Source organism: Xiphias gladius, chromosome 14, assembly GCF_016859285.1.
Source record: "Xiphias gladius isolate SHS-SW01 ecotype Sanya breed wild chromosome 14, ASM1685928v1, whole genome shotgun sequence".
Taxonomy (NCBI): domain Eukaryota; kingdom Metazoa; phylum Chordata; class Actinopteri; order Istiophoriformes; family Xiphiidae; genus Xiphias; species Xiphias gladius.
In genome coordinates, this window is record NC_053413.1 from 11,144,085 (window position 1) to 11,171,042 (window position 26,958).

The following is a 26,958-nucleotide window of genomic DNA, read 5'->3' on the forward strand; positions in this document are numbered from 1 at the left end:
TTGCAAACCAAATGAACTTCAAGGGGGGGAAACTTGGGTGATGGCAAACCTAAACCCACACAAACCTCACGACACTTTCCCCAAGTTCTGTGGAATCACATTTCATGTAAAACATCGGCCGCGAGGTGTATGAAGTTACTGCTAGTTACAAGTGACGCTGTCTCGAGCATATGCACGGGAGCCAATCAAAAAATAGGCAGCCTCCACGAGGAAGCATCGGAGCTGTATTTAAAGTCGCTCGGTACAGTGGCTCGTAGGTCGGTGTTGTGTCGCTGCCAGCTTTGTTTACTGGTGTCAAGCTGAAGCCCCGCGCTGCATCTGAAGATGAAGGCCCCTCTGCTGCTGATTTTGACTGTTTGGTTAAACGCTCAGTACGGCGGCTGTGCGCCCTTCTCTTCATGCTCCCGTTCTCCGATGGAGTGGTGCTCGTCTCTGGACTCGGCTATCCAGTGCGGGGTAAGTCATGTTGACGCATCGGGGGGGCTTTTTACACTTTTATCTGATTTCATCTATATTTTTGAATGGCCGGCGTCCGTTAAAAATCACAGGGCGCTTCGGATAACGCGCAATTCCGGTCCGCAGTTGAACCACCCTTCTAAATCACTGCGCCCGATAAAACTACGGGAAACCATAGCAACAGCATTCGGACTCAGACACGTCGCAAGTTCACTTAGCTTGCTAACCTACCGGTGAAGCTAAGTACAAACTTCACAACACGTATAACCCTTTTGAGCACAGCTTCTCCTTGAGCATTTTGTGAGTAGTCACTGTACAAAACGATGGACTTGGACGTGTCCGGCTGCAGAAAGGAACGTGGTTTCGCAGGGAACCGATACCCTCATTAAGCTGTGTGCGGACTGGATTTCGCGCCGTCAGCTAGTTAGAGTCATTGATAAAGTGAGCGACAGATGATTTATTTCGTGGGGACTAAATAGTAGGCTGAGGGGGGAAAAATCAGCGAAAGAGGAAGTAAAATATCCACACACACACACACACACACAAAAAATTATATATATGCCCCGCTCTTCCTCCCTCAGCGTCACGCTGCCTCTCACTCACAGAGACACACTCCAGTAAACAGAGACGACGTCACGTATATTTTAAGAAACGTACCAGAGTCACAGTGCCTAAAACCTCAAACACATCTGGATCGAGTCACACCTCATCAGAAACAAATTCAAGTGCTGGGCATGCTCGTTTACTCTGTATATCTTGAACAGCTGATTTTATTGCGGGACTAATTTAAACTGATATATAAAAAAATATATAAAAAATGGTACCACTGACTCTAGTATAGCGTCTCTCTCTCACACACACACACACACACACACACAAACACTCTAAACAATGATAAACCTCTCTCTCTCTCTTTTACCCCCTTGTGCAGGTTTTGAAGCAGTGCCTTGAGTCTAACTTCACCAGGTCCCATCAGGCAGCAGATCCAATCAACGTGGGTCTTTACTATGAGAGTCTGTGTCCCGGCTGCAGAGAGTTTTTGGTTGAGGTGCTCTTCCCCACCTGGCTCTTGCTGAATGACATCATGACTTTTACTCTTGTGCCCTACGGAAACGCTGTGGTAAGCAATGGACCAAGCAAGTTGGGTATATGGGATTGTAGTTCTACTATAAATAATGGAGTGGGTAATGGTGTTATCTTAAAAAGATATGTGATGAGATGTGCAAGCAGGGAAATTAAAATCAATAGAAGATATAAATCCATATGTGGTCACAAAATAATCAAATAGACATGATTATCCATTATCCTTAAACTTTGCTGGCAATAAAGGGATAAAAGTATGAAGTATATCATAATCTTGGTTGAGAAATGATCTTTGTTTGTTTGTTTGTTACTAACTTCTGAATTTGTCACATTTACCCAACCCTCCGACTGCAGGAGAAACCTGATGGACAGAAGTATATTTTTGAGTGCCAGCATGGAGAACAAGAATGTCTGGGCAACATGATTGAGGTAAAGTTACATCCCTTACGCTCAGAGAAAACTGCTGAATAATACTGCAACTACAGTTTGGAACCATGTAATCCCCTTTACTTTGGTAAAAGAAATGCCATTCAGAGAATGCAGGTTGGATTGTTGTAAATCTGGGTGTTGTGAAAGCAGTATCATTTCTCAGAGGAATACTGAGTCTTCAAAATGCCTTTGATTTTTAAAATTTTTATATATATATCTATATATTTTATATATTTTCATTCTAGTAGGTATTGTCTGTTGGCACGCTACTATAATTAGTTGATTGTTATTCATGTGTCTTTTTCTGTCCTATTCCTTTAAGACTTGTTTAATAAACATGACCAGGGCTGCTTTCCCGATCATCTTCTGTATGGAATCCTCAGTTGATGTCATCAATTCAGCCAAAAGCGTAAGGAAGTGTGTGTGTGTGTGCGTGTGTACGTGTCTCTTTTCGGACCATCCTTGGGGTCACTGTCACCCAACACATTATTTCACTGCTGAATTGGATATGTGTTTATTTGCCTCCATTGTTGTTGTAGTGTGTGGAAGTCTACAGCACTGAGTTGAGCTGGGACAAAGTCATGAGCTGTGCAAAAGGGGATCTGGGAAACCAGCTGATGCACCTGAATGCCGTGAAGACCAAAGCCCTGAACCCTCCACACGAATATGTGCCCTGGGTGACCATTAATGGGGTAAGGCTCCAGTGCATTTAGCAGGTCCTGTGGTATTCTGGGGAAGAAAACAAGACTAGGACACAGCTAGGTACAATCAATCTGCAGATCTAAAGAGACAACATCAACCTGACTTGGAGGTAGAATACTTCCTAGTCTAGACTTCTGCAATTTCCATCTTTCCATCCAAACTTCTTTTAAAGCCATTCTCTCTGCAGTGCCCCCATTCTTCCACTGCTGCTGATGCTCACTTTTTTAGCAAGTGATGGTACATTTACAGTGATGATACGGTGTTGCGATCATTTTGACACTTGATCTGCCCCCAAGCTCCAATCTGTAAATGAAAGAGAGCTGTGACTGATGTGTGTGAAGCTACAGCTTGTCGAGACTCCAAAGCTCAGCACAACAGATGCCACTGTCTCTCTGCCAAGCAACCTGAGAGCAAATGCACAATAATGACTTGAAACTGGGAGTTTACTCTAAAGCAACTGCATAAGAAAAGAAGAGGGGAAAAAAAACAAGCTAATCCTGTCTACATCATGCATCAAATGCCAGAGAAGAGCTGGGTACTGTGTATATCCAGCTTGCTTTTGTCAAATAAAGCCTGAACAGAAACACTAAAAGAAATTTTACAGTATATAAATGAGTGAAAAAAAATTGAGTATTTGAATTTTTGAGTTTCTACCCCTTTATATACTGTATACGGGTTGTACAGGTACAAATAACATTACAAAGCCTTATAATGTAATATACTTAATTGGCTTGATTTGAGGACAAATTGAAACATTTTACTAGTTTGAATTGGGATTTTATTTAGTCCCCCAGTTGTGTTTTATTTCTCTCATACAAAATGTTCTTACATTTGTTTACAAGACTGTGTGAAGGGAATTATCATTTAGGACTGCGGGAAAATCACAAGCAGTCTTGGCACCAAAGGATGCTCCTGATCATTAGTTGCCTCAGATTTCTTGGCCATTATATCAAAATCAGGACAACTCTTCATATCTTAAGACTCCCATTAATAGCTGTCACTGTCAAGACTGTATCTGCTACCAGATACTGTCATGAAAAGATACTTTCAGCAGTGTGACGCATGGCTCATCAGATCATTATACTTTTTGATTGCTTTTAAGTTCAGCGTTTGTGCTCAGCAAATATTCATCCTTGTGAACTGGCCTTAATGACAACAGCTCTGTTAAGCTCATTCAAAGTTTACTTCTATACAGAGGAGATGATAAAAATACAAAGCAATAGTGTTGTTGGGTCAAGCAACAATACCGTTGCATTCACTTGGCCCTGTTGGTAAGCTTTTACTCTTTCCCTTTGCAGTCCCTCTGTTTGGCACTTTAGACTCTCTTACCATAATAAATAACATGTGGTCGTTGTGACCCAGTGCACCTGCAAGACAGTTACCAACAATCTGACCTCTTTTACATGGTGTCTTACAGCCAATTAGTGCTATTTTTATAATCTTTGTATGTAGTAAAGTTAGTGATTGTGGGAGTTTTAACAGAAATATTCAACGACTACCTTTTTTTTTTATCTCTGACTTTGGGGCACTCATTTTTTATCAACTTGCAGGAGCACACTGAAGAATTGCAGAAAAAAGCCATGTCGTCTCTCTTCTCTCTGGTCTGCAACATGTACAAGGTACACTTAATGCCAATCAAACTTCATTCATTGACTCTGTGTACTGCACTTCTGCCTTTTTACACAATTTCACTGAGTGTATTATAAAATCCCAAGCATTGCATATTTTAAAAAAATTTCTTAGACTTGGTCTTTCACCTTTTAACAACCTCTTCAATTATTTCAGGGCACCAAACCTCCGGTCTGTGGACAGGGCCAGAGACACTTCAAAAGCTACTGCCACAATGAATGAGGGAGCAGCACTGCACTTGCCTTTATACTTGCTCTATTTCAGGTTTAGCCACTAAATAAACAACACTGAAGAATGCCATCAAAATATGTATATTTTTTGATCTGTGATTTTTACAATCTGTATAAAGGGAAGAATTTATTATCTCAATTTATAATTCGCAGAATATGAATACAGTTTACATTGTGTCATTATTAAAACCTTATCAACTCAAAACCATGAAAGAATAAAAGATTTTTGTAGCATTTTGACTGGGTGATAGTGTTCTGGTGTTTGCACTGTCTGAAATGTCCTTTGCAAATTCAGTGTTCTGGCTGTCCTTTAGATGGCGCCATATATCACAATCTCATCTTGAGTCCCCTGTTACAGACACAACAGCAGGTTGTTCATTGAGTTTAGACAAAGAACTGTTGCCGTTGTCATACTACAGTCTTAAAATGGTTATTTTAACTTTGTTTACCAGATTCCTTAACTTTGAAACCAGTATTGCCACGTGGCGTTGGAAAGGTTTTACACAACTGATATAACATTCAATTACATGTTATTCAAAAATAGAGATGCAAAGTACAATATATGATATATTATACACATAGTACATGTTAATGAATAAACCAGATATTATAACTAAATGCACTGAAAACAAATGAGTGATTCATGAGTCACAACTGACGTTTTACTTTATGTTTTACATCTGTTTTTTAAACATTCATGTGGGATAGCAGCAGGAGGGGTAGGGTCATAAAGTTTACAACATCTCCTAAAAATCATGCTGAATTTTTAACATGCACTCACAGCCTATTAGAAATAGTAAATTCAAATCCAAATTAATGTAAAAACAAAAAACAAAACATTTATTGGAAAGTATGCGGCAGCTTGATCAAAGCCGGAGTCTGTCTGGCCTAACCAGAAGGTCTGGATTCATGAGGTCCTCTGATTCTACAGACAGATAGACACACATGAATAATGGCCTGTCATTTAGGCAGCTCCACTACCTCAATCTCAGTCTCACTACCAGCTAACATCTGCAGGCTCCATATACTCTCTCATTAGTACTCAACAGATTAATTATCGCCGTTTAAAAAAAAACAACATTCATTGCAGATTGGTCTAATTAACTTATTGTTCAGAAAAGGCCACAGTTGAAGCTTAAGATGCAAACTCACAAGTGTGCTAAGAAAATTAGCTGTTGATCACTGACTAATGACAGCTGAGGGTTTCTGAAGAGGCGGGGAAATAGTTCTTCTTTACTGAGTGACAGCCCAAGGAAGTATTGGTGCCCCAGACTACTTCATATCTGATCTTAAATGTGGTTCCTGTATCCTCCTCTTTGGTATTTCCTTCCCTGTTGTCTTGTTCCCATGATACAGTATCTAAAACTATGAGGAGAAATAACTCATCAAAAATTTTCAACTTCACCGAGGTAAGGGTCATTAATGAACCTTTAAGAAATATGAAAAAGAAAAATGTATTAATTTAAATATTCAATTCTGCTTGTGGCCAAGGACTCGTATGTATGATTTATTTTCTGACATCTTTTCAGAACTAAAAAAAAAAGAAAAAAGGTAACTGGTTTCACATTAGCTTTAATATCAAAAACAAGATGGGAGGCTTCTCTTGTGATTGATCACTTGTACGTGAGGAGAGTGCAGTTACAATTCGAGTATTGTTCTGTTTTTCACCATTGCCAGACAGTTGTGGAGAGGATAAATGGAGCCTTGTGTGTTAAAAGAAGCAATTTGTAATTCAATTTGAAGTAATTTGTCCGTTATGTTTTTTAGTTTAAACAAATGAGGTTTGGCAAATATTAAAATACCATTTTCAATTTACGAATATTGTTTCCTAGTAATAGTTTGTCTGTTTGGGACTGAGAAGAGAAATTGATTAATGACAACAAAAAGTGTGTTTTATCATGAGTGATGTTTGTGGTGCAGAAAATTAACAGTTGTGGGAAATTAGCAGGTTGGTCAAAAATGGTCAACAATAAAGCCAGAGAATGTGTTGACAATTGTTTATGGAAAGGTGGAACTCCCAAGCAGATGGAGAGATAAGGTCACAGGATGCAGAAGAAAACAAGGACTCTTATCTGTTTCCCCTCAACACTGACGCTGAAAGAGAGATGCCCGAAGAGCTAAATCCCAAACACTACCTCACTGTGAGAACCTCTTCTGTGTCCAAGGTGATAATGTGTGGGTCTCAGGACCTGAAATCAGATAAACCTTCCAAAAATAATGCCCAAGTGGGCTTTTGCGAGGTTTGTCACATTTTCGGCAAAAGGACAAAAACAGCCCTGTCTGCAATTCACCTTTAGATCTCGGCTATTTTTTGTCATACATTCTCTTCAAGAAGTTCAGCAAAGGCCAAGCTTGACCTCTTTTAATTTACTGATTTCTGAATCATTTAACTGTATAAATATCAAAGCGAAAGTGAATATGCCAGTGATGTCCAAGACAAACATGCAGTAGTAGCTTTCTTTGGTTCTGTCTGCAATTATGTGTAGTGATGAAGCAGATAAAGAATCTCAGCTGCCTCTAGTATCAAGTTGTACGGAATCAGGTTAAGCTACAGTATTTCATTACATCTTCGCCGAGCTGTAAATTGATTTGACACATAGCAATTAATGTCATTAACACCACTGAAGCGCTTGAGGTTCACGGGCACCTGTGTTTCATCCGCTGTGCAATGAAAAATACAATGTGCCGACACTTGATGCGGTCAATACAAAGCATTTGAAGAGAAAGTAGGGTGGAAGAGACGGAACTCTCAGCCAGTCCTAAAACTGTTTCGCATTTAATGGGAACCACCGATGTGTTAATGTGAATAGATGAATGATTGAAAAAGTTGGCTCACTCGGCTTTTCCATGACAAAAGCAGTCTGTAGTCTTGCTGTCTGTGGAGCGTCTACATTTCTCATCTGTCATGCCATCACAGACTTCATACTCCAGTTTCACAATTAGAAGCATCTGATCTAATGATGTAACCAAATTGACCACATGAAATGACATTTCCTTGCATTTCTCATCTCAGTTCTGTCTTATTCTGGTCTTTGTTTCTTCCGCCATTCAGAGACAGTGGGACTCTTCAGAGCAGGCCCCCTGCACTGAGTCTGTGCAGGACCTCAGATGTGCTGTGAAGAGGATCTTCTCAGGCACCCTTCAGCTGCCCAGGCTGTCCTGCAGGCCCTCCACGCAGGACAGACCAGAGGATGGCCCCAAAACCGGCCTCTTGGCCCGCAGCAGCCTCGGGACTCTGACCAGCTGCATCTGTAGAGCCTTGTGAGTCAGTGATGTTATGTGTTGTCAGTGTCCTGCTGCAGATACATTGGATCTTTTTGGTGATATCCCTGTTTATTTTTCATCAGTCTCACCAAAACTCTGGAGTAACTAAATTTACCTAATTTAATCTACTGAGGCTCTTTTCCCACTTTGAAGGGATGTATGTGTATACTTACCTTTATGATCAATTTTTATGTTTAAAACATTTTTTTTAATGTGTTTTTTTTTTTCCAAGTCATTTGAATGGTGTTGAGTCATACGCAACACCAGGTTGTTCATATTACTAACACTTTTAAACAAAAAGTTATATGCAACATTTTTTACTTTACATATTGAACCTGCGTGGGCTGTTTGAAAATGAGTGAGTTTTTTTCCTAGTTCCCAGACAGCTGGGGACATTTTCAAGATTAGTGATTAGAATTATATGTGATCAATTGATAACCAAATCCTGTGACTCCAGGGTATCTAGGATAACTCTGCAGTGCCTTTTCCCAATTCCGTTTCCTGTGATGTTTTGAGAATTCAGCAGAGTTTGATGATATTTTCCTCTGTTGCCTAACTGCTTTATTTAGGTAAAAAAAAAGTGGATTTGCTTCTTGAGCATATGATCCAACAAAGTGTCCCGCTTAAGGCGTTGCTCTCCCCTCTGTCACACTGCTGAACAATTATCACTATAAAAGATCAGATAAACAAGGCTCTTATGATTGTTCCCACAACAACATTCAAGCTGCTGCAAATACATCTTTAGCATTTTTTTGCCTCTCTACACTGTGTGTGTGTGTGTGTGTGTGTGTGTGTGTGTGTGTGTGTGTGTGTGTGTGTGTGTGTGTGTGTGTGTGTGTGTGCATTGCATGCATTTTTTATTTTTTCACATGTTGAGGGAATTCAGATAGACCTGTTTGAATATGTAACTAGTTGTAGTGCATGTCAGAGGTGATCAGATATGGCTGTACTTTAGACAAAGACACAGTTGTATTACCAGTATTTTCTCTTTTACAACTAACAAACCTTCATCATTGGTATTAATGCTTTTGAATGACAGAAGCAGCACACATACTACATTGTTAAGTGAGACTATAGTGGTGCTGGACTTCTTTGGCATAATGTTGCTCGCCAGTATTAGTCTGTATGAGTAGACATACACCCTGGGATGTCCTTAGATGTAACCTACAATGCTGAACCATATATACAGGGCAGAGAAATTCAATTCAACAAGAGACCTGTTGGTGATCTGTGTTCCACAGCCCATGAAAAGGGCTAGTCAAATATTCAGTTCTATTGTTTACCACCTCTTCATGTCATAATGGCATTCAGGACGAGTTAATGAGTTAAATTTAACTAAAATTAGTGACAGCATGAGACCATATATGCTTGAGAACATTTACATCCTAAGGTTTAACTTTAAATAAAGAATAAAGGTTGTGTTTTTTCCTGGCACCAAATAACAAAAATGCACATTTTAAACTCATGTTCTCATTTGGACTGCTTGTGCCAACGCTGATGGCATCTCCGGTGGCAGAGTGCAACACAGAATCATTTTACTCAGATGATAGGTCCTGAAAAAAATACAAACATTGCCAAATTTACCAGGAAGACAATTAAATTGATAGAAATAAATCGTTTAGTTTAATGGATGTCAGTGATAACCCATTTATTAACACAAGTCATGTTTAAAAGTAGGATTTTTCCTTCACTGTTTTTTATTTAGGCGCAGTTAACTGTTTCTAAAACAAGTAAACTGCCATTCTGTTCAATAGAGTACAGTTCGTATGTGGATACAGTGGATAACAAATAAACTGGCATGCAGATTTATCACATTTAATGTGCCATGGTCAAAACTCTACAGATGAGGCAGTGGAAAATAGGTTCATACATTGTGATGACTTATTCAATAAATGTTTATATACCAGAAGGTAAAAAGCAATACTGCCACAGACATGACTCCTATGATGTTGATGGACCTAAAAGCTTTTAATTGTGTTCCTTGCCTGGGAAGAGGGCCATGTGCTAGCCTGTTTACAAGTTGGTAGTGCAGTTTTGATGCAGCGCCAGAGAAATTGTTTATGGAGTTTAAAGCCACAGGTTGTTTCAACCTGACAATTTCCACAAATGTTAGGAAAATCTAATCAAAACTAGCCTGAATTACTTTATTGTGATGTCACTAATTTGATATCATCATATACCTAGAAAAATTAATATTAAATTTGCGCCAACTACCTCTACCATAATCACAGGATGCAGTGTTGTCCTCAGTGGGACTTGTTTCTGAAAGTTGACCATAGACTGTCATGTAGCCAGTATAGGCAGTGTCTACAATCAGACACGGTCTTATAGATTGATGAAAATAAAGTCGAGAATGAGTCCTCTCTGGCCTCGGCAGGATAAACAATGTGTTATCCTCTCTCCTGGATCAACTCCTTGCGTTTCCGAGACTTTGGTCAGGATACAGGTGCTTGAACTCCCTGACGAAGTCCCCATCCAGAACGTCCCTCACAGGCACAGAAGAATTAACCCCTGGCCCGTAATGCTCCCAGTTCACAGTAAAATAGACAGAGTTACGCACATGATGAGAGTCAGATACAGGAAACAGTGTGAATTTTGATTATCTGAAGAGGAGATAGTGCAGGAGTGGCAGGCAATGGAAGACTGAAGAACAGGCGTCTCATTTGGTACAAGTGTAAGATAAAGCACAGGATGGACAAGTATAGAGGAAGACAGATACAGGTGACACAAAACCTATTTAATCAAACTGAAAGCTCCCATGAAGCGATATACTTATGACTTTCCGCCTGAAAAGGAAGATCCTCAAAAGGCAAACCTTTCTCAGCTCACAACAAAGCTTGTCTCCAGGTATGACTTGAACAACACCTGAAATTCTGAATTCATTATTGGAGGACAAATGTTGTGAGCATAATCTGCCCACAACACTTGGTAACATGGTGTGGGTGGGTTGGAGTCCGCATGATGTTGCCTACAAGTCCCTGGTTGTTCCACCTGTCTGGCCGTTTGATTGTGGATAAAACCTTTAAGATAAACCCATAAGACGAAAAGGGTTTCCCTTCTTGGGAGTTGCACCATGAAAGCTTGTGGAGACACAATCCACCTTGTAATACTTGTAAACAGGCTCTAGGTTGACAATGGTACTTTTAGAGGGAGATAACTCAGTTAGTCCACATAAAGCTAGACTTTATTACTCAGTTGTTTGCCCAGTGACCCAGTGGACAGAGCACACTGTTAGGATGCTGTCTCGATTACTTGTCTTGTGATACGTGGAACACGTTGTAACGTACAAATGGATGTCCTCTTACATTGCCGACCCATTAGAACTACATCTTTAGGAACTTGATCAACCATATTCCAGGACCCACGAGAGTGCCACGACAGGAATGTACACTCTGTTCTGGCCTCCATAAATCAAACTGAGAACTGGGCAGCCCTCACCTCTTCCTCTGTTGTCCACATGACTGGAATGATGATGTGCTTCAGGGCTAGGATTTGTTTGTGTTGAACTTCGAGAAGAGAGAAGAGCATATTTACTGCTGGGCATTAAAACAAGGCGAAATCAAAGTGGTTAAGAAACAAGGCGTGCGAGCGCCTGGCCTGGGGTTAACTGCTTCACACTAAGAATATATTACAGCGATACAAAAATGTCTGAATAGGACTCATATTTATCTGTAGTGACTGTAATTGTAGAAAAACGATAAAAATGGCTATGTTTATCTTCCGCAAATGAAAGATCTGAGCAAAGAAGACAAGATTCAAGAGGTATTAAATGATTTTTTTTGTCCACTTGGGGGCAGCAGAACAAGATGTAAACACTATGTTGACATATTATCACCTTTGATATGGCAAGTAGTCACTTATTCACACATTGAGAAGACATGGAGCAACATTATCCATCATTTGGAGTCATGTTTGTCTCCAAACATGGCAAATTCTAAGTCCAATGTTCACTCTCCTTTTAGCTCCGTTGTATTCTCCACCACCTCCTGAGTAAAATATGTAACTGTTTAGATGCTAAATGGTCCGCTATGTTCACTAGTTAGTTGCTAACGTTGTTTGTCTGCTGTTTGGTGCTGGACAGGTAGTATTCATAGCTTCTTTATCACAGCTTTTGACAAAGAAATGCACATTTGACACTTCAATTTCTGCCTTAAAGTACATTATTTGTGTCATTTGTGGATCTAGAGATCTCAGCGGGGACACTTAGAGCAACGTTCATGTCAATGACCATTAAAGGGCACTCCAGAGAAAATATGATCCATAATTGTTGTGATGGTGATACTAATGTGTTGAACCTGGTGTCATGGAAGTTATCAACTGGGAACATAAGACCAAAAGTCATATCCGGTGTTATACACTCATTTCTATAAAGTCCTCTGAGACATGCTTTGCTGACGACAGGGTTATATAAACAATCTTGATATACATTTGACCTTAATATGAGTAGTTTACATCCACAATGTTTGTTTTACATTTGGATTAAAACTACAAGTACAGTACTTTTGTTCCAGAATACATACTGTACGATAGCTATGAGCCATAAATCCATAAAAAGCCTTTACCCAAAGAATTTTTCTTCCCTGCTCTCCCTACCAGCTGTTTGTCATAGGTTCAGTCCTGTGTCAGATGCTCCAGCTCCCTAGGTTATTTCAGTTACTCCAGACAGCACCGGTGTTTAGCTGTGAGTCTTTAATCACAGGAGGACCTTTTCTCACTCTGCAGCGATAAACAAAGAGATTGGGTGGGGGTGAAGATGATGTTGCCCCTGGTCACAGATAGAGAGCGCCATCGTGACAGCACCCATGCTCTCTATAGCTTTTATCTACCTCTGCTTTTTATAGTCAGAGGTCCTTCATGTGACTCTTCCTGGTACACGCAGAGCATGTGAAAGGCAGAGAGGCTGTCTCTGAGGAAATAGGCAACTTCACAACAAATAGCACCTCAGGGACCAGAGGAAAAGCCTGAGTATGCAAAGTCAGTTGGAGTGTGAGTAAGAGAGGCGAGCTGGAGGGCCGAGCCAAGCAACGGCATAATGTTTATCTACTGGAGGAACTTAGAGAGGAAGTAATTATGGAGCACAGTTTGAAGTTGATGAACAATATGCTCTGTAAGATTAGGAGTTAAGGAAGGGGGGGGGGGCAGAGGATTGGAACGAGGGAGAGAAATGCAGAAGGAGGTGATCTGTCATGCTACTCCTCTCTGTAAATCAGACGTCCATATTTAGTTGGAGAGAGGGAAGGCCCAGCAGTAATGTAAACAAAGCCTGGGAGAGGGAGGGAGCGGGGAGAGTACATCAACACTAATGTTTGAATCTATTGCCCAGGACGGCAGTCAGCATGGTCTTTAGGTAGAGACAAGAAATGGGTTGATTAGGTTACAAATAAACATAAAAAGTTTGATAGAGATGTCATTTTGCTGACTTTTTGGAAAAATGTTTGTTTCTTTTGGATTTTTAAAGCATCATCTTTGATAATATTATCAACAGAGTTTTGGAGTGGACATGCACAGGTCCAGCTTTTGTTCAAATGTGAGGAAGTGAGGACTGGACCAGAGACGCTAGCTTCACCTGGATTTGGAAAATCAAGACGGAGCACTACTATACGTCATGTCACAAAAACGTCACATAAAGTTTATGTGAGAAGTCACAGAGAAAAAGTTAAGAGGCAATTCCTTGGACCAAAATTACCAGAGACAGAACGAGCAAACCACCTGACCCCTGACCATCCTCTGTTCACTATGAGTGGTCTGTGCTCTGAGAACTCTGAGGAAGAGCAGTCTGAGGTTGAAGAGAGGCCACAGGAACAAAGGGTGACCAGGCTGCCAATCATTCAGCTCATGCCCAGGTCCAAAGCAGGCTCACCGGCGGGATCCCCAAAGAGCTCACCCAAGGATTCCCCTCGTGGGTCTCCTCGGAACTCTCCAGTGCTCTTCAGAAAGCTGCTGATGAACCGGAGCATCAACCTCCAGAGGCGCCGCTTCACTCTCGCCCACACGCCCAGGTAGAGTCCATAGCTCCGACGCCAACATGGCAAAGATGGCAGTGCTGTTCCACTGAATAAATCAGGTGTAGCTTTACCCTTTTAATATTTGACAATACGTGTCATTTTCACTTGCTTCTGCAACTGCACTGGACTGCTCAGGTGAATATTTCAGCTGCAGCTAACAATGGTAGTGGATGAGCCAGAAAACCACCCCAATACACTAACACTAACTAATACAAACGCAAAGTAACATATTTGCTACTGTGCTCCCATTTAACATATGTGAGGAATGCTCAGTATATATAGTATTTTGTTAGAACTTATAAATAGGAGTAATGTAGGAGCACATCATGTGCAAAACTCACCGGAGTTTTGTGCTAACAGTATGTGAAACATTTTGAGTATTAATTTTACCATAGCTATAACACTCCAAGGAAATACTGACTATCGTTTGTTTTGTTTTTTTCCACAGTCTTTTACTCTTTATCTGTATTTTTTTTAAAGTTCTGGTTGAAGTTTCAGTGGATCTGTTTGTGTTGTTGAAGCAGGCCATGGTTCTTGTCTCATGGCCAATAGGCACTCTACTCAGCTGCAAATAAAAAATGTATTTTTGGTTTATTTTTGTGCAGGCAGCAGCCTTTCCCACTACAAAAGTGCTTACCCTTAAGCTTATGTTATGAAATTGATCCTGACCGCAAGAAGTTAAACACACTGTCCTCTACCAGAATAAAATCAGGTGTTGTTTCAGGGAAATTCTATTGAATTAAATCCATTCATGTGAGGATTTTATTAGTGCTTTTTCATCCAGTATAAACAGAATAGGTGATATTTAAAATATTACACAGCAAATGCAGGATTGGTCCCTATAGGTGCTCTCCTTGATTTTTGCCTCCTTTGTGCTTGGGTAGCACTTTTATTATTTATATATCTTAAAAATGCATTTGATCAACACGCTACCCATATCAGATTTTACTGCAAAGCAAATGTCTTTATTAAAAAATTTTAGTGCTTAATTTCCTACAGGTGTGAGTTTTTTTTCCTAAGCTTTGTCCGCCGTTTGTTTTCCAACTGTGCGGCATCATTTCAGCAAACAGACAGCTCAGCGACATCATTATTGTCACTGGATCAGCAGTTTTTTGTTCCACTTCTTTGTCGAGCAAGGACAAATGTTTGTTGTTTGGTGTTTTGTGTTTTACTTAAAACAATTTTTCATCCATTGTAATGCCCTGAACTCTTTTTTGTAAAGCGTGCAGCTGTCTTACCACCAGCCAGCTCTGCTCTGGTACCTGTTGATAGCTTTAGTTTTATGAGCTGTTATTGCATCGGGCTTAGCCCACAATTCTAATTCAAATTAAACATTTACATAGTTAACAATGTCGAGGCAAGAGTCATATGATCAGTTAAACCATATCTGACCTTAACTTCTTAAAAGAGGAAGAATAAACAGGGCCTTACACATATGTGTGGATGGATATACAAACAGATTTGTTCTTTTTTGCTGCAGGTACACGGTGTATTTCCTCGTTGGTGTGTTAAATACACCACCAGGTTTCTTCAAAACAAGTGCCTATTGTGGAAAAAGTACTCTAACACCAAGTTCTACGCACATGCCTCCTATCACTTTGTCAACGTTTACCCTTCTCTCCTCAACATATATACACTCAGATGTAGGTACCAGGCAACTCTTGGCTGTTACAAGGTGTTTCCAACTTGCTGCGGGGCTGTTTGATCACATCTACCTATGTGAAATAAAATTAAAAGCCTCAGAGAAACTCTAGCCAGTGCTGTAAAACCCTACCTTACTTTTATTAGCAAGAAAATAGTATTACACATTCGTAAAGAAGCCATTGCCTACTAGAAAACTCAAAAAGTGTTTACAAGTTCATTCAGCTTTTATAAACATGTAGTGGGGGGATCATTTTCCTCCAGGCGTTTAATGGTCCTGGATTTGAGGTTGGTAGACACATTTCTTTTCCAGGGTTTAATGTAGCTCTCCAGTCAAACTGTTTCATTAATTTCAGTGTATCTGTTGAAAATAGATTGCGAGAGGCCAGATAAGGGGATTTTAAGGCTCAATCAGGAAAGTCAGATGCTTACAGGATAACACAGATACTCAACATGTCAGAGCTTTTATATTATACAGCTCTGAGGTCAGGCCATTGGAAGTGTCCCTCTGCAGGGCATGTGCAGTGTCCCATAATGTCAAAGCTGAAATGAATTGATTGGGATGAGTTATTGCAGGATGGCTAACAAGGAGGAGGAATTAAACAAACTGGAGATCCAGGGGAAAATAAATGTCACAGGCAACTCAAATATAGAACATAGCCGCCAAGTTATTTTCACTTAGTGTCTAAGTTGATTAAACCTCTTTTTCCACTCAACCGACACCATGTCAAATGGATTTTTGGTGAAAAACGTTTTGTGAAAGTAGTTTTTGTAAGCCAGGTCTGGGGGGACAGCCAATTTTGTTTCCATTATGTCTTTCATTGGTGAATTTAGGACATTTTCTTGGCTGACACAATATAAACAAAGACAATAATTATCACTTTAATTCATGTGCATTCTCAGCTGTTTGGGTCTGTCGTCCAGAAATGCATATACGGCATGTGCAACTACATATTATAAATGCCAAAGTAATCATAAAATATTTTGCAACACGTACCACCATAAATGACAGTAAAACTGTTATAACATGCTACACAATAGTAATTAAATAGTAATTAAATAGAAAAATAGTAGAGAAACATTGATTTGTGAAATGTAATCTAAAATCATTTGAATATGAGAAAAAGATGTGAAAAGTGATGTGTTTAGTGAGTGATTAGATATTACTCAGTACATAAAATATAATCTATAGAAAATCATGTGGTGCCCGGGTATAATTCAATGACATTTCTTCAACTAGCTTTTTAAGGTTAAATGTGAATGAATTCATTCATACTTTACTATACTTTTATTCCTATCAGTGTCATAATGAGCTTTAAGAATTTAGATCAGCGATCCTCGTCTGAGTCAGGTAAACTGGATGTTAACTGTTAAAGAAAAGCAGGTTATGTTCAGGATGCGCATGCATTCTCTGGATGAAAAATAACATCACATTACCTGTTGTTTTCCACTAGAGGCTGCTATGTTCTGTAATGTGGGCAGAGAGCCTGTCAGGAGGATGTGTCTGAGTTTCTGTGATGGGTCACAGTAGAGGAACGAAACATCGCCCTATGGCTGGAGTTTGACTCTGTGGGGGCTCACATATTTTTGGAAGATTAAAAATGGTTTTGGTGATACTGGCATTGTGCTGTTTATTGTTAGTGTCTCGTGATAGCCTTTTCTCTGAAATGTAATGTGTTGGACTGAACGTGCTGCTGGCAGATGAATAATGGCTAAAAAAAAGTAAAATCACGCAGAGTAACTTTAAAAAGTTTATTGATTGAAGGTCATGCAAAAGTTGCAGCCTAATTTGTGTATTTTGTTAGAAAGCTGTCAAAGAAATGTTCAATTGAAGAGCAAGTAAGCAGTTACAGCCAGCTAGGTCCAAATAGACAATTTAACTTGATAGTTAGTGTGGACAGTAATAACCTCAGATCTGCTGGAACAGCCACTTCCTGTCTGCTCCACCTTCACATTATGAAAGATGAGATGTTTCCATTTTTTAGTAATCACCTATTCTCTGCAGTACTTTCACCGTCACACATTTGGTCACACCAAATATTTGTTTAACACTGCAGAGGATGTTGTGCGAATCAGATGGATTATATCATGGCATGAGAAGAGAACTCAATATTAAAAAGGAAAATTGAATCACCTTTAAAAAAGCGCGCACACACAATATTGAAGTATTGATTGACCAGCATGCTATTGCTGCTGCCGGCATGGAGGCCAGCTGGTTACACGAAAACAGAAACTGTACACACCCTCACTGCTAAATACATACTGGTTTAAAATATTGTCCTTATAATACTCTATATGATATATCACAGTGTAACATATTTTTTTCTTCTTTCACCTCACCTCTGCTAGTTCCACTCTAAGCCCACTACTTTTCACACTGGTCCACTTTCTCATGCAATGACTGTCATTCTCTGTACTCTCTCTCTCTCTTCGTGCAATTTGCTCTCTCTCACTCTCTCTCTCTGAACCACCCATCACCCCACCCCTTCTCTCTCCCTCCACAGTATCTCTCTTGCTCTCACTCTCAGGGGAGACAGTGTTGTTGTTTGTTGTTTTAAGCCCCAGTTTGGTCCCACCAGTCTCGGGAGAGAAGAGAACAGAGAGCAGAAGTCTGTTATGGTCCTCTGACAGGGACTACATGGGACAGCCCACTCCAGGGAGCATCTGATGGGATTATAACACTCTTTCCAGCTCACTTTTTTCCCACTAAGAGCAAGTCAGTGAGTTGGTGTTGTAGCATCACAGAGGCAACCCTACGTTCAAATGGACAGCTCTGTGTCAAGGTTGTTGGACCTGATTTTTAAACAAATATCTGGAGCCCATTGTTGAGGAATTCAGTTTTGTCAGTTTGCAGCTCATTTGGAAGAGTTCAAGCTTCCCGTTTACGAGTACGAGGAGAGAAAAAACACACACACACACACACACAAGAGGGCCGTTTATCTTGGCACGTCTGTGATGGTGAGCTGAAAGGAGAATGAGTGAGTAACTAGTCCCAGATGAGCACTGACAGCTGACACCATCCTCAATTTCACTTGATTTGATTCGACCCTATACTTCCACTGTCAGTGAGATGACATGCTAACTCACTCTGTGATAGGTCAGTAACAGCCAAGACTCTTTGCCTTTTTAGGCTGTTCACACGCACACATGCACACACACTCGGAGCTTTGAACCTTTTTGATTCTTCCTTTTCCGCAAAAACAAATGGACATATCCTTATTGCCGGGACTAAAAGCTTAACTGCAAATTGAATTTCCAGTTTGATGCACTTTGATCCGTTGATTCAGCACTGGGCTGGAGGTCAATTGCTTCTAGCTAATAAGTTTTATCTAATAAACACAGAAGGGGACCCAGCAGGCCTAACTTACTGTTGCATTCACTGTCATTCTTGCTCCCACCAGGTGCAGCTGAAGAGACTCTTGTTTTGCTGACATTGTTTTGCATCTGTCAATCTTGGACCTGTTTTTCATTCACCGTCCTCTCAAAGGGACCTTTCTCCCGGTGCCGTACCAACTTGTGAATTCGGACAGCTTTCCTTTCTGATTCATGACAGCATGGGTGTTTTGGTTGCGCCACAGGAGTTCACTTCGTGTATGCCTCGCCTCCAAAAGATGCTATTCTGATGTTTCTCTGAAGTCAACCCAACTTTTTTTTAAACTGCCAAAAATGATGAACAAAGACTCTCGCTTTTCAAGGAAGATGCACAGCAACTTCTCCACCCGCAGGCACTCGTGCATTGGGTATGTATCCAGTTGTGTAATTGTGATTACAGTCACTGATGTTCAGTGAAGGCAACATAATACATGTGTTCACAGATGTTCAGGGAGTATTGGAAAGCTGATTTCACTTGTTTGTGTATCTGGCAAGTTCTGCCTGTTTTTGTCTTTTAGATTAAATATAATCCACTAATGGGGAATTACTGCACAACGCTGCTCTGTCATTGTGTTTATAGTGGTATTGTGTCGCGTAGGTGTCTATCTGGTGGTTTTATGTGGTTAGTGCAACTCTGTAATGGCATTCGAGTTTTGTTGTGTTATGTGGTTGTGATGTTTCGAGCCCCTGTCTGAGAGTACCATTCAGATTACATAAAATACTAAATTTCTTTAAGATAGCAAACATTTTGATATGGAAATGAATGCCTTTGCAGTTCTCTGTCAGATTAAGCACTGAGTCGGTTTGTTTTAGTGATACAAAATACAGTATCTAGTGGTGAGTTTGCACCTGTGTGCTGTTTAAAACTCTGGATTCACTTTTGCACCACCAAAAACAAGTATCTGCCAAATGATTGGATAATATGCTGTGGTGAAGCCATTGGGTGATGCTGTTGTTGTGCCTCGGGGTGGCATGGTGGATCGATGGCCACTGATGTCCACTGATGTTCCTCCTTGGGTTCCATGAACCCGAGCCAAGCCAGGGCGTCCGCATTAGCTGCGGAATGACCGTCATGTGGACCAGGACTTTTGGGTTTCATAAGCGAACTGAAGAAATACTGGCCCACTGTGGTAAATTATCCCTGAGAGCGGCAGATGGACCAGATTTCACCTCTGTTTTCTATCTTGTCCTCTAGGAAACAAAACAGAGAGAAATAAAATCATGTGTCAAATGAACTCACTTCCAAGAGGTAAATCATGGTAACAGGCTCCCTTGTCGACACACTGATGTGACTGATAGACTTAATTGTACTTGAAACTTGATACAACTGAGTAATCAGCCGGCCGGATTCAGGAAGAACATAAAATCTACTACAGCTGTCATGAGATCCCTGCAGGACACGTTATGTAGGTTTACAGAGACTAAAAACAGAGACTCAGTACATGAAACAAAAGAGTACACACAGACACAGCATATGAATATTCGCACACATATAAATCTGGAGTCCAACATGACTCCATTGTGAAAACTCTCAATCAGAGATGCATCATTAAAATAAGCTCTAAATGATGCACAGATTCATATAAAATTTGTTCTTCCGTGCACTAAATATAAAAAAAAGAAAACATTTCTGAGCTCTTGTGGGATTTTTTTCAGTGCAGCGTGCGGTGTGGCAAACTTTTCTGAACTCTGGGCATAAGGCATGTGCCTCGCGAGTGTCATCCGAACTCCTCCAGCTGTGAGCCTGTTTGGATCATATGAGGAGATCAAAGCAGGAGATTTTTAACCACAGCCATAAATACAAAAGTGCAGCAGGGAACAGAAGAAGCCTCTATTCTCTTATTACCTGATTTGTACATCGAGCTTCCTAGCTGAAATGGAAAAAAAAAAAAAAACAGTACTGAAGTGGAGTCACTGTTGGGAGCTTCAGCTTAAAGCAAAGTTCATACACTGTTTTTCATTTTCAGAACAAATAAAGACAATGATTTATTTACAGTATGATGATGGAGAGAATACCATTGGTGTTGGTGTGTTACAGCAGTAGTAGTACTTAAATTAGTTAAGGGAGTAGTTAAATTCTGAATAATTTTCTCTTCCCTCATGTGGGACACACATACCCTGAGACAAAGCAGTCTCTTGTAATTCAGATGTGTCCATCACAATAGAGACAGCTCTTACACTCACTTGTACTAACAGTGCCAGGGCACTATTCATCCTACCCTATGACTTCCAAACACACACATACACTCCATACACACTCCTAGTAACCTTCTGAACAATGCTTTTTATGGCTTCCCTGGCAATGTGGTACTTTTAAACAACACTATGTCACTGCATCAAGCCGAACATGGCTGAAGGTGGGAGCTTTCAGCTAGTATCAGAGAGAGACGGGCGCAACAGCTGACTGACTGGGAGAAAGAGATAATTTAGACAAAGAGGGTAAAGGCACAGACGAGAGGGCGGTGAAGAAGTGATAGAGAGGACGTGGGTCGAGATAGTGCTGCTTTTAGCACAGAGATAATGACTGGAAGGAGAGGGTTAGGCGGGGGTTGGTTATAGGGTGAAAAGAAAATACAAAGACATTTCTGAAGGGGACAGAAAAGAAGAGAGGCAGAAAGTGATTGTTAATGAAGAATAATGAGGAAAACAAAAAAAGTGTCAAGTGAGGCCACCCCACTAAAGGGCAACAGTGTCAATGTCAGAGGTCCCAATATAGCTCCTAGCCCCCACCCCAAACACACACCCAGAATAGTCAATAGGGCCTGTGTGGCTGTGGCGGGCTGGGTGCTGTGTGCGTCACTGCTGTATTCCATAGTTTCAGCATGACTGATTTCCCCAATCGCCTCCAGAGCCTCATCGATTCCTGAGGCGGCAGCAGCAGCAGCAGCAGCAGCAGCAGCAGCAGCAGCAGCTCAGCACAGCACTAACACTAGTGAAATTCAAAACGAGCGGCTCGACTGTATTTCCTACTCACACTGTGAGAGGACATAAAAGTTTACTCTCCTTTATCCAGAGTTCACAGAGACTGTGGCAACAGTTTAAGGTGAGAAAGATTATAACTGAAAAGAAAAGTTTTAAGTGATTTTTTTTTTCCAGACAGTTCTACTGTATATATCCTGAATAGAGTGGATAAGCTGCTACTATAGTTATAGTCACAGTAGAAGTCGGGATATGGCTTACAAAAAGATATTATTTGGTTAGAAAGTCTGACCAAATATAATTCAGTTAAATTTTTTTTATATAGCGACACATCATAACATACATTATCTCGAGGCACTTTACAGAGTAAGGTCAAGGGTATATAAAATATTATAAACTAATATTGTATTATACAGTGGAATCTGTAACATAGTTAGGTCCAACGGAATGATAAAGTAAAAAGTGTTATATTTTTTTACTTAATGAATATATTGAGAATGGAGGAAAAAAAAAAAACTCTTCTGTTTCAAACATCAGTGCTGGGTGTAAGCTTTTCAATGGAGCAGTGTCAGGATGACTGTTCATTGTAACCACCAGAGGGGGAAAGCGTCTAAGTTACACTCAGAGACTATTAGAGAGTAATGACCTCCTGTAGACCAGGCAGTAGTTCGATAAAGGAATAAAAAACAATGTATTGGTTTGGTTGATTATAATTCTATTTATAGGCTGCTGGGAACTGGCTATGTTTCACTAATTAGACTTTCACAGTTCTGTGAAGTTTCTTTTGCCATGTTTGTTTGTATTGATCATGTGGCAGAATTAGTTAGTTTTTGCTTTTTAAGGTACAGTAGCTTCAGACTAATGCTTTTAGTCTTAACTTAATACACTTAACATGACTAAATATTGTATGTTTATAGTGGGTTTATGTAAAATTGTCCTTTTATCTACTGCTGCTCCTTCTGTCTGCTCTATATATACAATACCTATTGCACTGTCTGTCCAGCTACTCCTGAGGTTTATCTCCCTTTATGTGTTTTTATTTCTTTTGTGAAGTTTTTTTAAATCGCTGGTCTAAGGATAGGGGTGATGTTTGCTGTTCATTTGTAAAGAGACAGATCTATGATTCTGGGTTATATACTGTAAAAAAAGATTGACTTGACTTGACACCTAGTATGGCTGCTTTCCTAGTTAGCAACATTTAACCTGAGTCACTTTAGGCAACAGTATACAGCAGGAGGATTTTTCCTGTATATCAGAAATGTAGTACACATGAAATAACATAACAAACCAACTACTGCTACGTTGCAGATTATTCTTAATTACAGACCTGGGACACTGATTTTATGAAAAGTAGAAATATCTCTTTAAATTGACATTAATATTTATTGGGAAAATTAGACACTCAGCTGACCGCCAATAATTATGTTATATGTTTTTAATTAAATTTTTACATTCATTTGTAACAGTGTCTTACAGAATTAGCTTCCAACTAGATACTTCATAAATGTATCATAACAGATGATGTTTTCCTTTCCCACAGAGACAATGCCTTTTGGCACTGGCAACCTCAATGATTAGTAATTTATCATTAATTAATTCATTATCACTTGATGCCAAATGGGAATTCATTGTTTTTACTCTCTCGGGCCCGGAAAAAATAGTTTTTTAGATCTGTGGGACACTGATGTACTCTACAACTAGTCTTGTTAACAGCTATACACATACAGTACCCGTGCAAAAAACATGCACACACGTTTACAGTGGGCTCCACACTGGCTCAGAGTGTATCCCCTGCATTTTTTCAGATATGAAATCATGACTTGGCTACTGTGACTGAGCATTTCATGGCTCTTGTATTTCCTACAAACACTTCCCTGCTGGAGGAGTGGCCACCTGCCACCTAGGTGTGTGCATCCGAATGTGCATTTAATGTATGCCTTTGACTGTGTGTCCATATCCCTGTGCATGTCCATGCATTAGTGAGCTCCCTTGTGCGTATTTCCTGGCCTTTTTGGGCTGTGCGTGTGTGTGTGTGTGTGTGTGTGTGTGTGTGTGTGTGTGTGTGTGTGTGTGTGTGTGTGTGTGTGTGTGTGTGTGTGACTGACTGCATTTGCATGTGTGCGTACAAGTCTGTCATCCACCCAATCCCCAAATCAGACAAGCCCCAAACCCTGCTGTCATGGTAGCAGATGGCAGCCTAATGAATCATGAGGCGACACACTGATAGCTTTTACTACAGTACATGCTGTAACATGACGTTTGACATCACTGAGACTCAGTTAAATATAGGCCGCTAGCAACAGCCACATGCTTACACCTGGTGCTGCTGCTGCTTTGTTACATACACAGTATTTTAGACGACCATGAAGAAATTTGCTTTAGTTTTGCCGCTTTTCTCCTACATTCTGGTAATCATTTGAAATAACCAGAGCAAGTGCTGTGCTGTTTGGTTGTTTTTAAAGATGTTACACGCTGTTAGCCTTTTCTTATAGTATTTCCAATGTAGATACTGTGCATTGTGAGTGAGAAACGAATCCTTTTTTTTCTTTATGAAAGGAATAATTCTTCCTGGAGATCCTGTTACAGATGTAGAGAAGTTTAGTAGAAATGGGCAGCCCTGCTCCTGTGAATATGCCTGTGTGTGTACATTAGTGTGTTTGTGTCCCTATTCTTCTGCAGCTGCTTTTTTAACCTCTTGAACTCTGCTGTACCCAACACCCGGTCCCCTTATTCAAACTCACGTTGTGTAGCTGAGTGTGGTTGAAACAGAAAGTTATTTTAAATTGTAGTGGAGATTTCAGAGTTTCCGAAGACGGCAAACATGCTGAATTTAGAAGAACGTGTATAAAGGCTGCACAACACATTTTCAATATTTCCGTTTGATATAATAATGTAATATGTTGGGTTTCAATATATTATTCAGAGGCTAGTTTTCTTAGGTTTTGTGAAACTGTTTTAGACACTAGCGAGTCAAATAATATTTGTTTATATTTATTATGTGGCCACATTGCTGGTATAATTAGAGGAAATCAGAACACACGCTTCTAACAACTGCATGTTGGGATTTAATGCAGTGTATGTTTTATATGTTTTATGGCATTTTTATGTAGGACCGCTGTTTCTACAATAGTTATGTAATGATCTGGGTGAAGCAGGTATAAAATTTGAGATTTTCTTTTTTCACCACATTCAACTCTGCACAAGCTTAAAATCCACATTTAGCTCAAATTTAAATCCTTCAATTTATCAGTTACTTTAAACAGGTAAAATGATGTTTTAGATAAGTAAGAGAACATGAAAAATATTGCAATCTCATCATTAACACACTGTTGACTTGCATGAATTTCAGACAAACAGGCAACAGTGACTGACATGGCTCTGGATTACAAAGGCAGACACGTGGTGAATATTCAGTATTCATTAACCCACAGAGAACGATTAATACCGTCCTTTCCCAGTAAATGTCAAAAACGTAAAACTTTCAATATAAAATAAAACTCCAACCACAAAGTTTTTTTTATACATGAGAACATCATTCCCTCCTGATTGTGCTGTTACAGTGTTTGATTTCATTGTACATTTTCTTGTGTTGTCATTCTAACATTATTGATTGGCAGTGGACAATATGACGGAGGAAATTAGTCAGTGTCAGCTAGCTTTACAAACAAACCACAAATGGACGGTGTGTCCGCTGACAGGCAACAACTCTGACACACAGCGCTCCTCGCTGACTTCAAAACAGCTCGTTATCCAGGAATGCTCACCATGCTTCCATGTAGCCAACGCATGATGTCATGAGGCCCCTTTGCAAATAATGGACTATTAAACCCACAGCTGAGGGGTCAGCCAGAATTTATGGTGCTTCGCTATTTTATGAGTTTTAAGAGATTACCTCGCCACATCGTCTCAGCCTCGGCGTCCAGCGCTTCAGAGCACAACTGTCTTAAGAAGAGATGTGAAGATACTGAGCAGAAGCAAACATTTAATGTCTGTCTTTCTTCAAACATTCTCTCTCTTCCCCCACCGTGACGCAGATACATGGAACACTGTGAAATCCTCTGAAAAATGCATTTTAAACTCCCTGGCCTCTAGAAAGGAGCCTGGTTCATATTAAAGATACCTATACCTCCGCTTTATAACCACTCATATTTTCTTACTTTTTCTTTTCCAGTCTTACCTATTGTTGTCTCTCTGCCGAACATTTGTGAATTCCTTGGTGATGAGGTGATGCAATCTATTGATTTGCCAATTCAATTGAACCATGTCATGCTGCAGAATGTATCTTAAAGTCCATTTATGGAGATGTTTTTTGAGCATGAGGGTTAGCTGAGTAGTAATTGGTCGTTCGTCATGCCCTGCTACTCCTGTCAGTCTTTCTGTACTCGCAAGGCACAAACAGTAATGCAGTTTACAGTGGTGGCAAATTTTCTGCTCCAAATTCTTAGTAAGCCAACAACTATCCAACGACTGTCTCTTTTGCTGAAATGACAAGTCATGAGCAGATTTTAGCAGCTGTAGCTAGCACGCTGTACTAAGCTAACATTGGCTCAATGAGTTGGTTGAAAATGCTAGCTCTGTTTTCCTACTGCCTCATTTTAAAATTACAATCTTGTTAAAGGGATCTTTTATATGAACTTGATGACTATATACGAGCTGCCCAAGCTAAAAACTCAAGACAGAGGCTAAAGCTACATGTCCCAGGCAAAAAGTTTACATCCTGATGATGAGCCATGTGTAGGACGTGAAAGACAGCCTTGTTCTAGTATTGCAGTGTAGAGCTAGTTAGTCCTAGCTGTATGCTATGTTAAAAAAATCTTTTTTAGCTTAAATACATGTTCGTACTTTACTTGTGTTCGTTACACAAGCAAAGGTTTTTAGGGGGAAAACACACTGATGTGTTTAGCAAGCATAATGCTGTTCTGTGTAACACTGGTTGGGATCGCTGATGTGAAAAACGTCCCCAAATACTGTAAAGAGCAGGACCAAGCTGCTAACATTAGCCTAAACTCTTATCAGCATCCAACACCAGCTTCCACACCTTGGGGAAATACTATGCAGTGTATATGATAGTTGCAAACAGGTGTTTTTTAATGTAACTTGTAACCTCACAAATTAATGTAGTTAGTGCTCCTTGGCTTTGGAAGTAACGCTTGGTTGCTACGGCAGTAGTAAGCAAGTTAGCCAGGTATTAAGACACCACCCATTAAACTCTTTAAATGCTGCGCCTC

General features: G+C 40.1%; 2 protein-coding genes across 3 annotated transcripts in view; both read left to right on the top strand.

Annotated features, from left to right (window-relative positions):
- The first annotated feature begins 201 nt into the window (after positions 1 to 201).
- Positions 202 to 4,599, top strand: ifi30 (IFI30 lysosomal thiol reductase). Its single transcript, XM_040142684.1, has 7 exons — positions 202 to 456; positions 1,388 to 1,576; positions 1,894 to 1,968; positions 2,291 to 2,377; positions 2,508 to 2,660; positions 4,221 to 4,289; positions 4,456 to 4,599. Exons 1-7 carry the CDS (start codon positions 325 to 327, stop codon positions 4,519 to 4,521), a joined length of 771 nt encoding a protein of 256 aa, XP_039998618.1. The 5' UTR covers positions 202 to 324; the 3' UTR covers positions 4,522 to 4,599.
- Positions 4,600 to 5,763: 1,164 nt separating this feature from the next.
- LOC120799112 (cAMP-specific 3',5'-cyclic phosphodiesterase 4D-like) overlaps positions 5,764 to 26,958 on the top strand; it is a 50,815-nt gene continuing 29,620 nt past the window's right edge. For both annotated transcript variants that reach the window (XM_040144014.1, XM_040144015.1), the window contains exons 1-3: positions 5,764 to 5,938; positions 6,538 to 6,694; positions 7,582 to 7,790. In XM_040144014.1, coding sequence (XP_039999948.1) covers positions 6,635 to 6,694; positions 7,582 to 7,790 — 269 coding nt within the window. In that variant the 5' untranslated portion in view covers positions 5,764 to 5,938; positions 6,538 to 6,634. The remainder of the gene's footprint in view (positions 5,939 to 6,537; positions 6,695 to 7,581; positions 7,791 to 26,958) is intronic.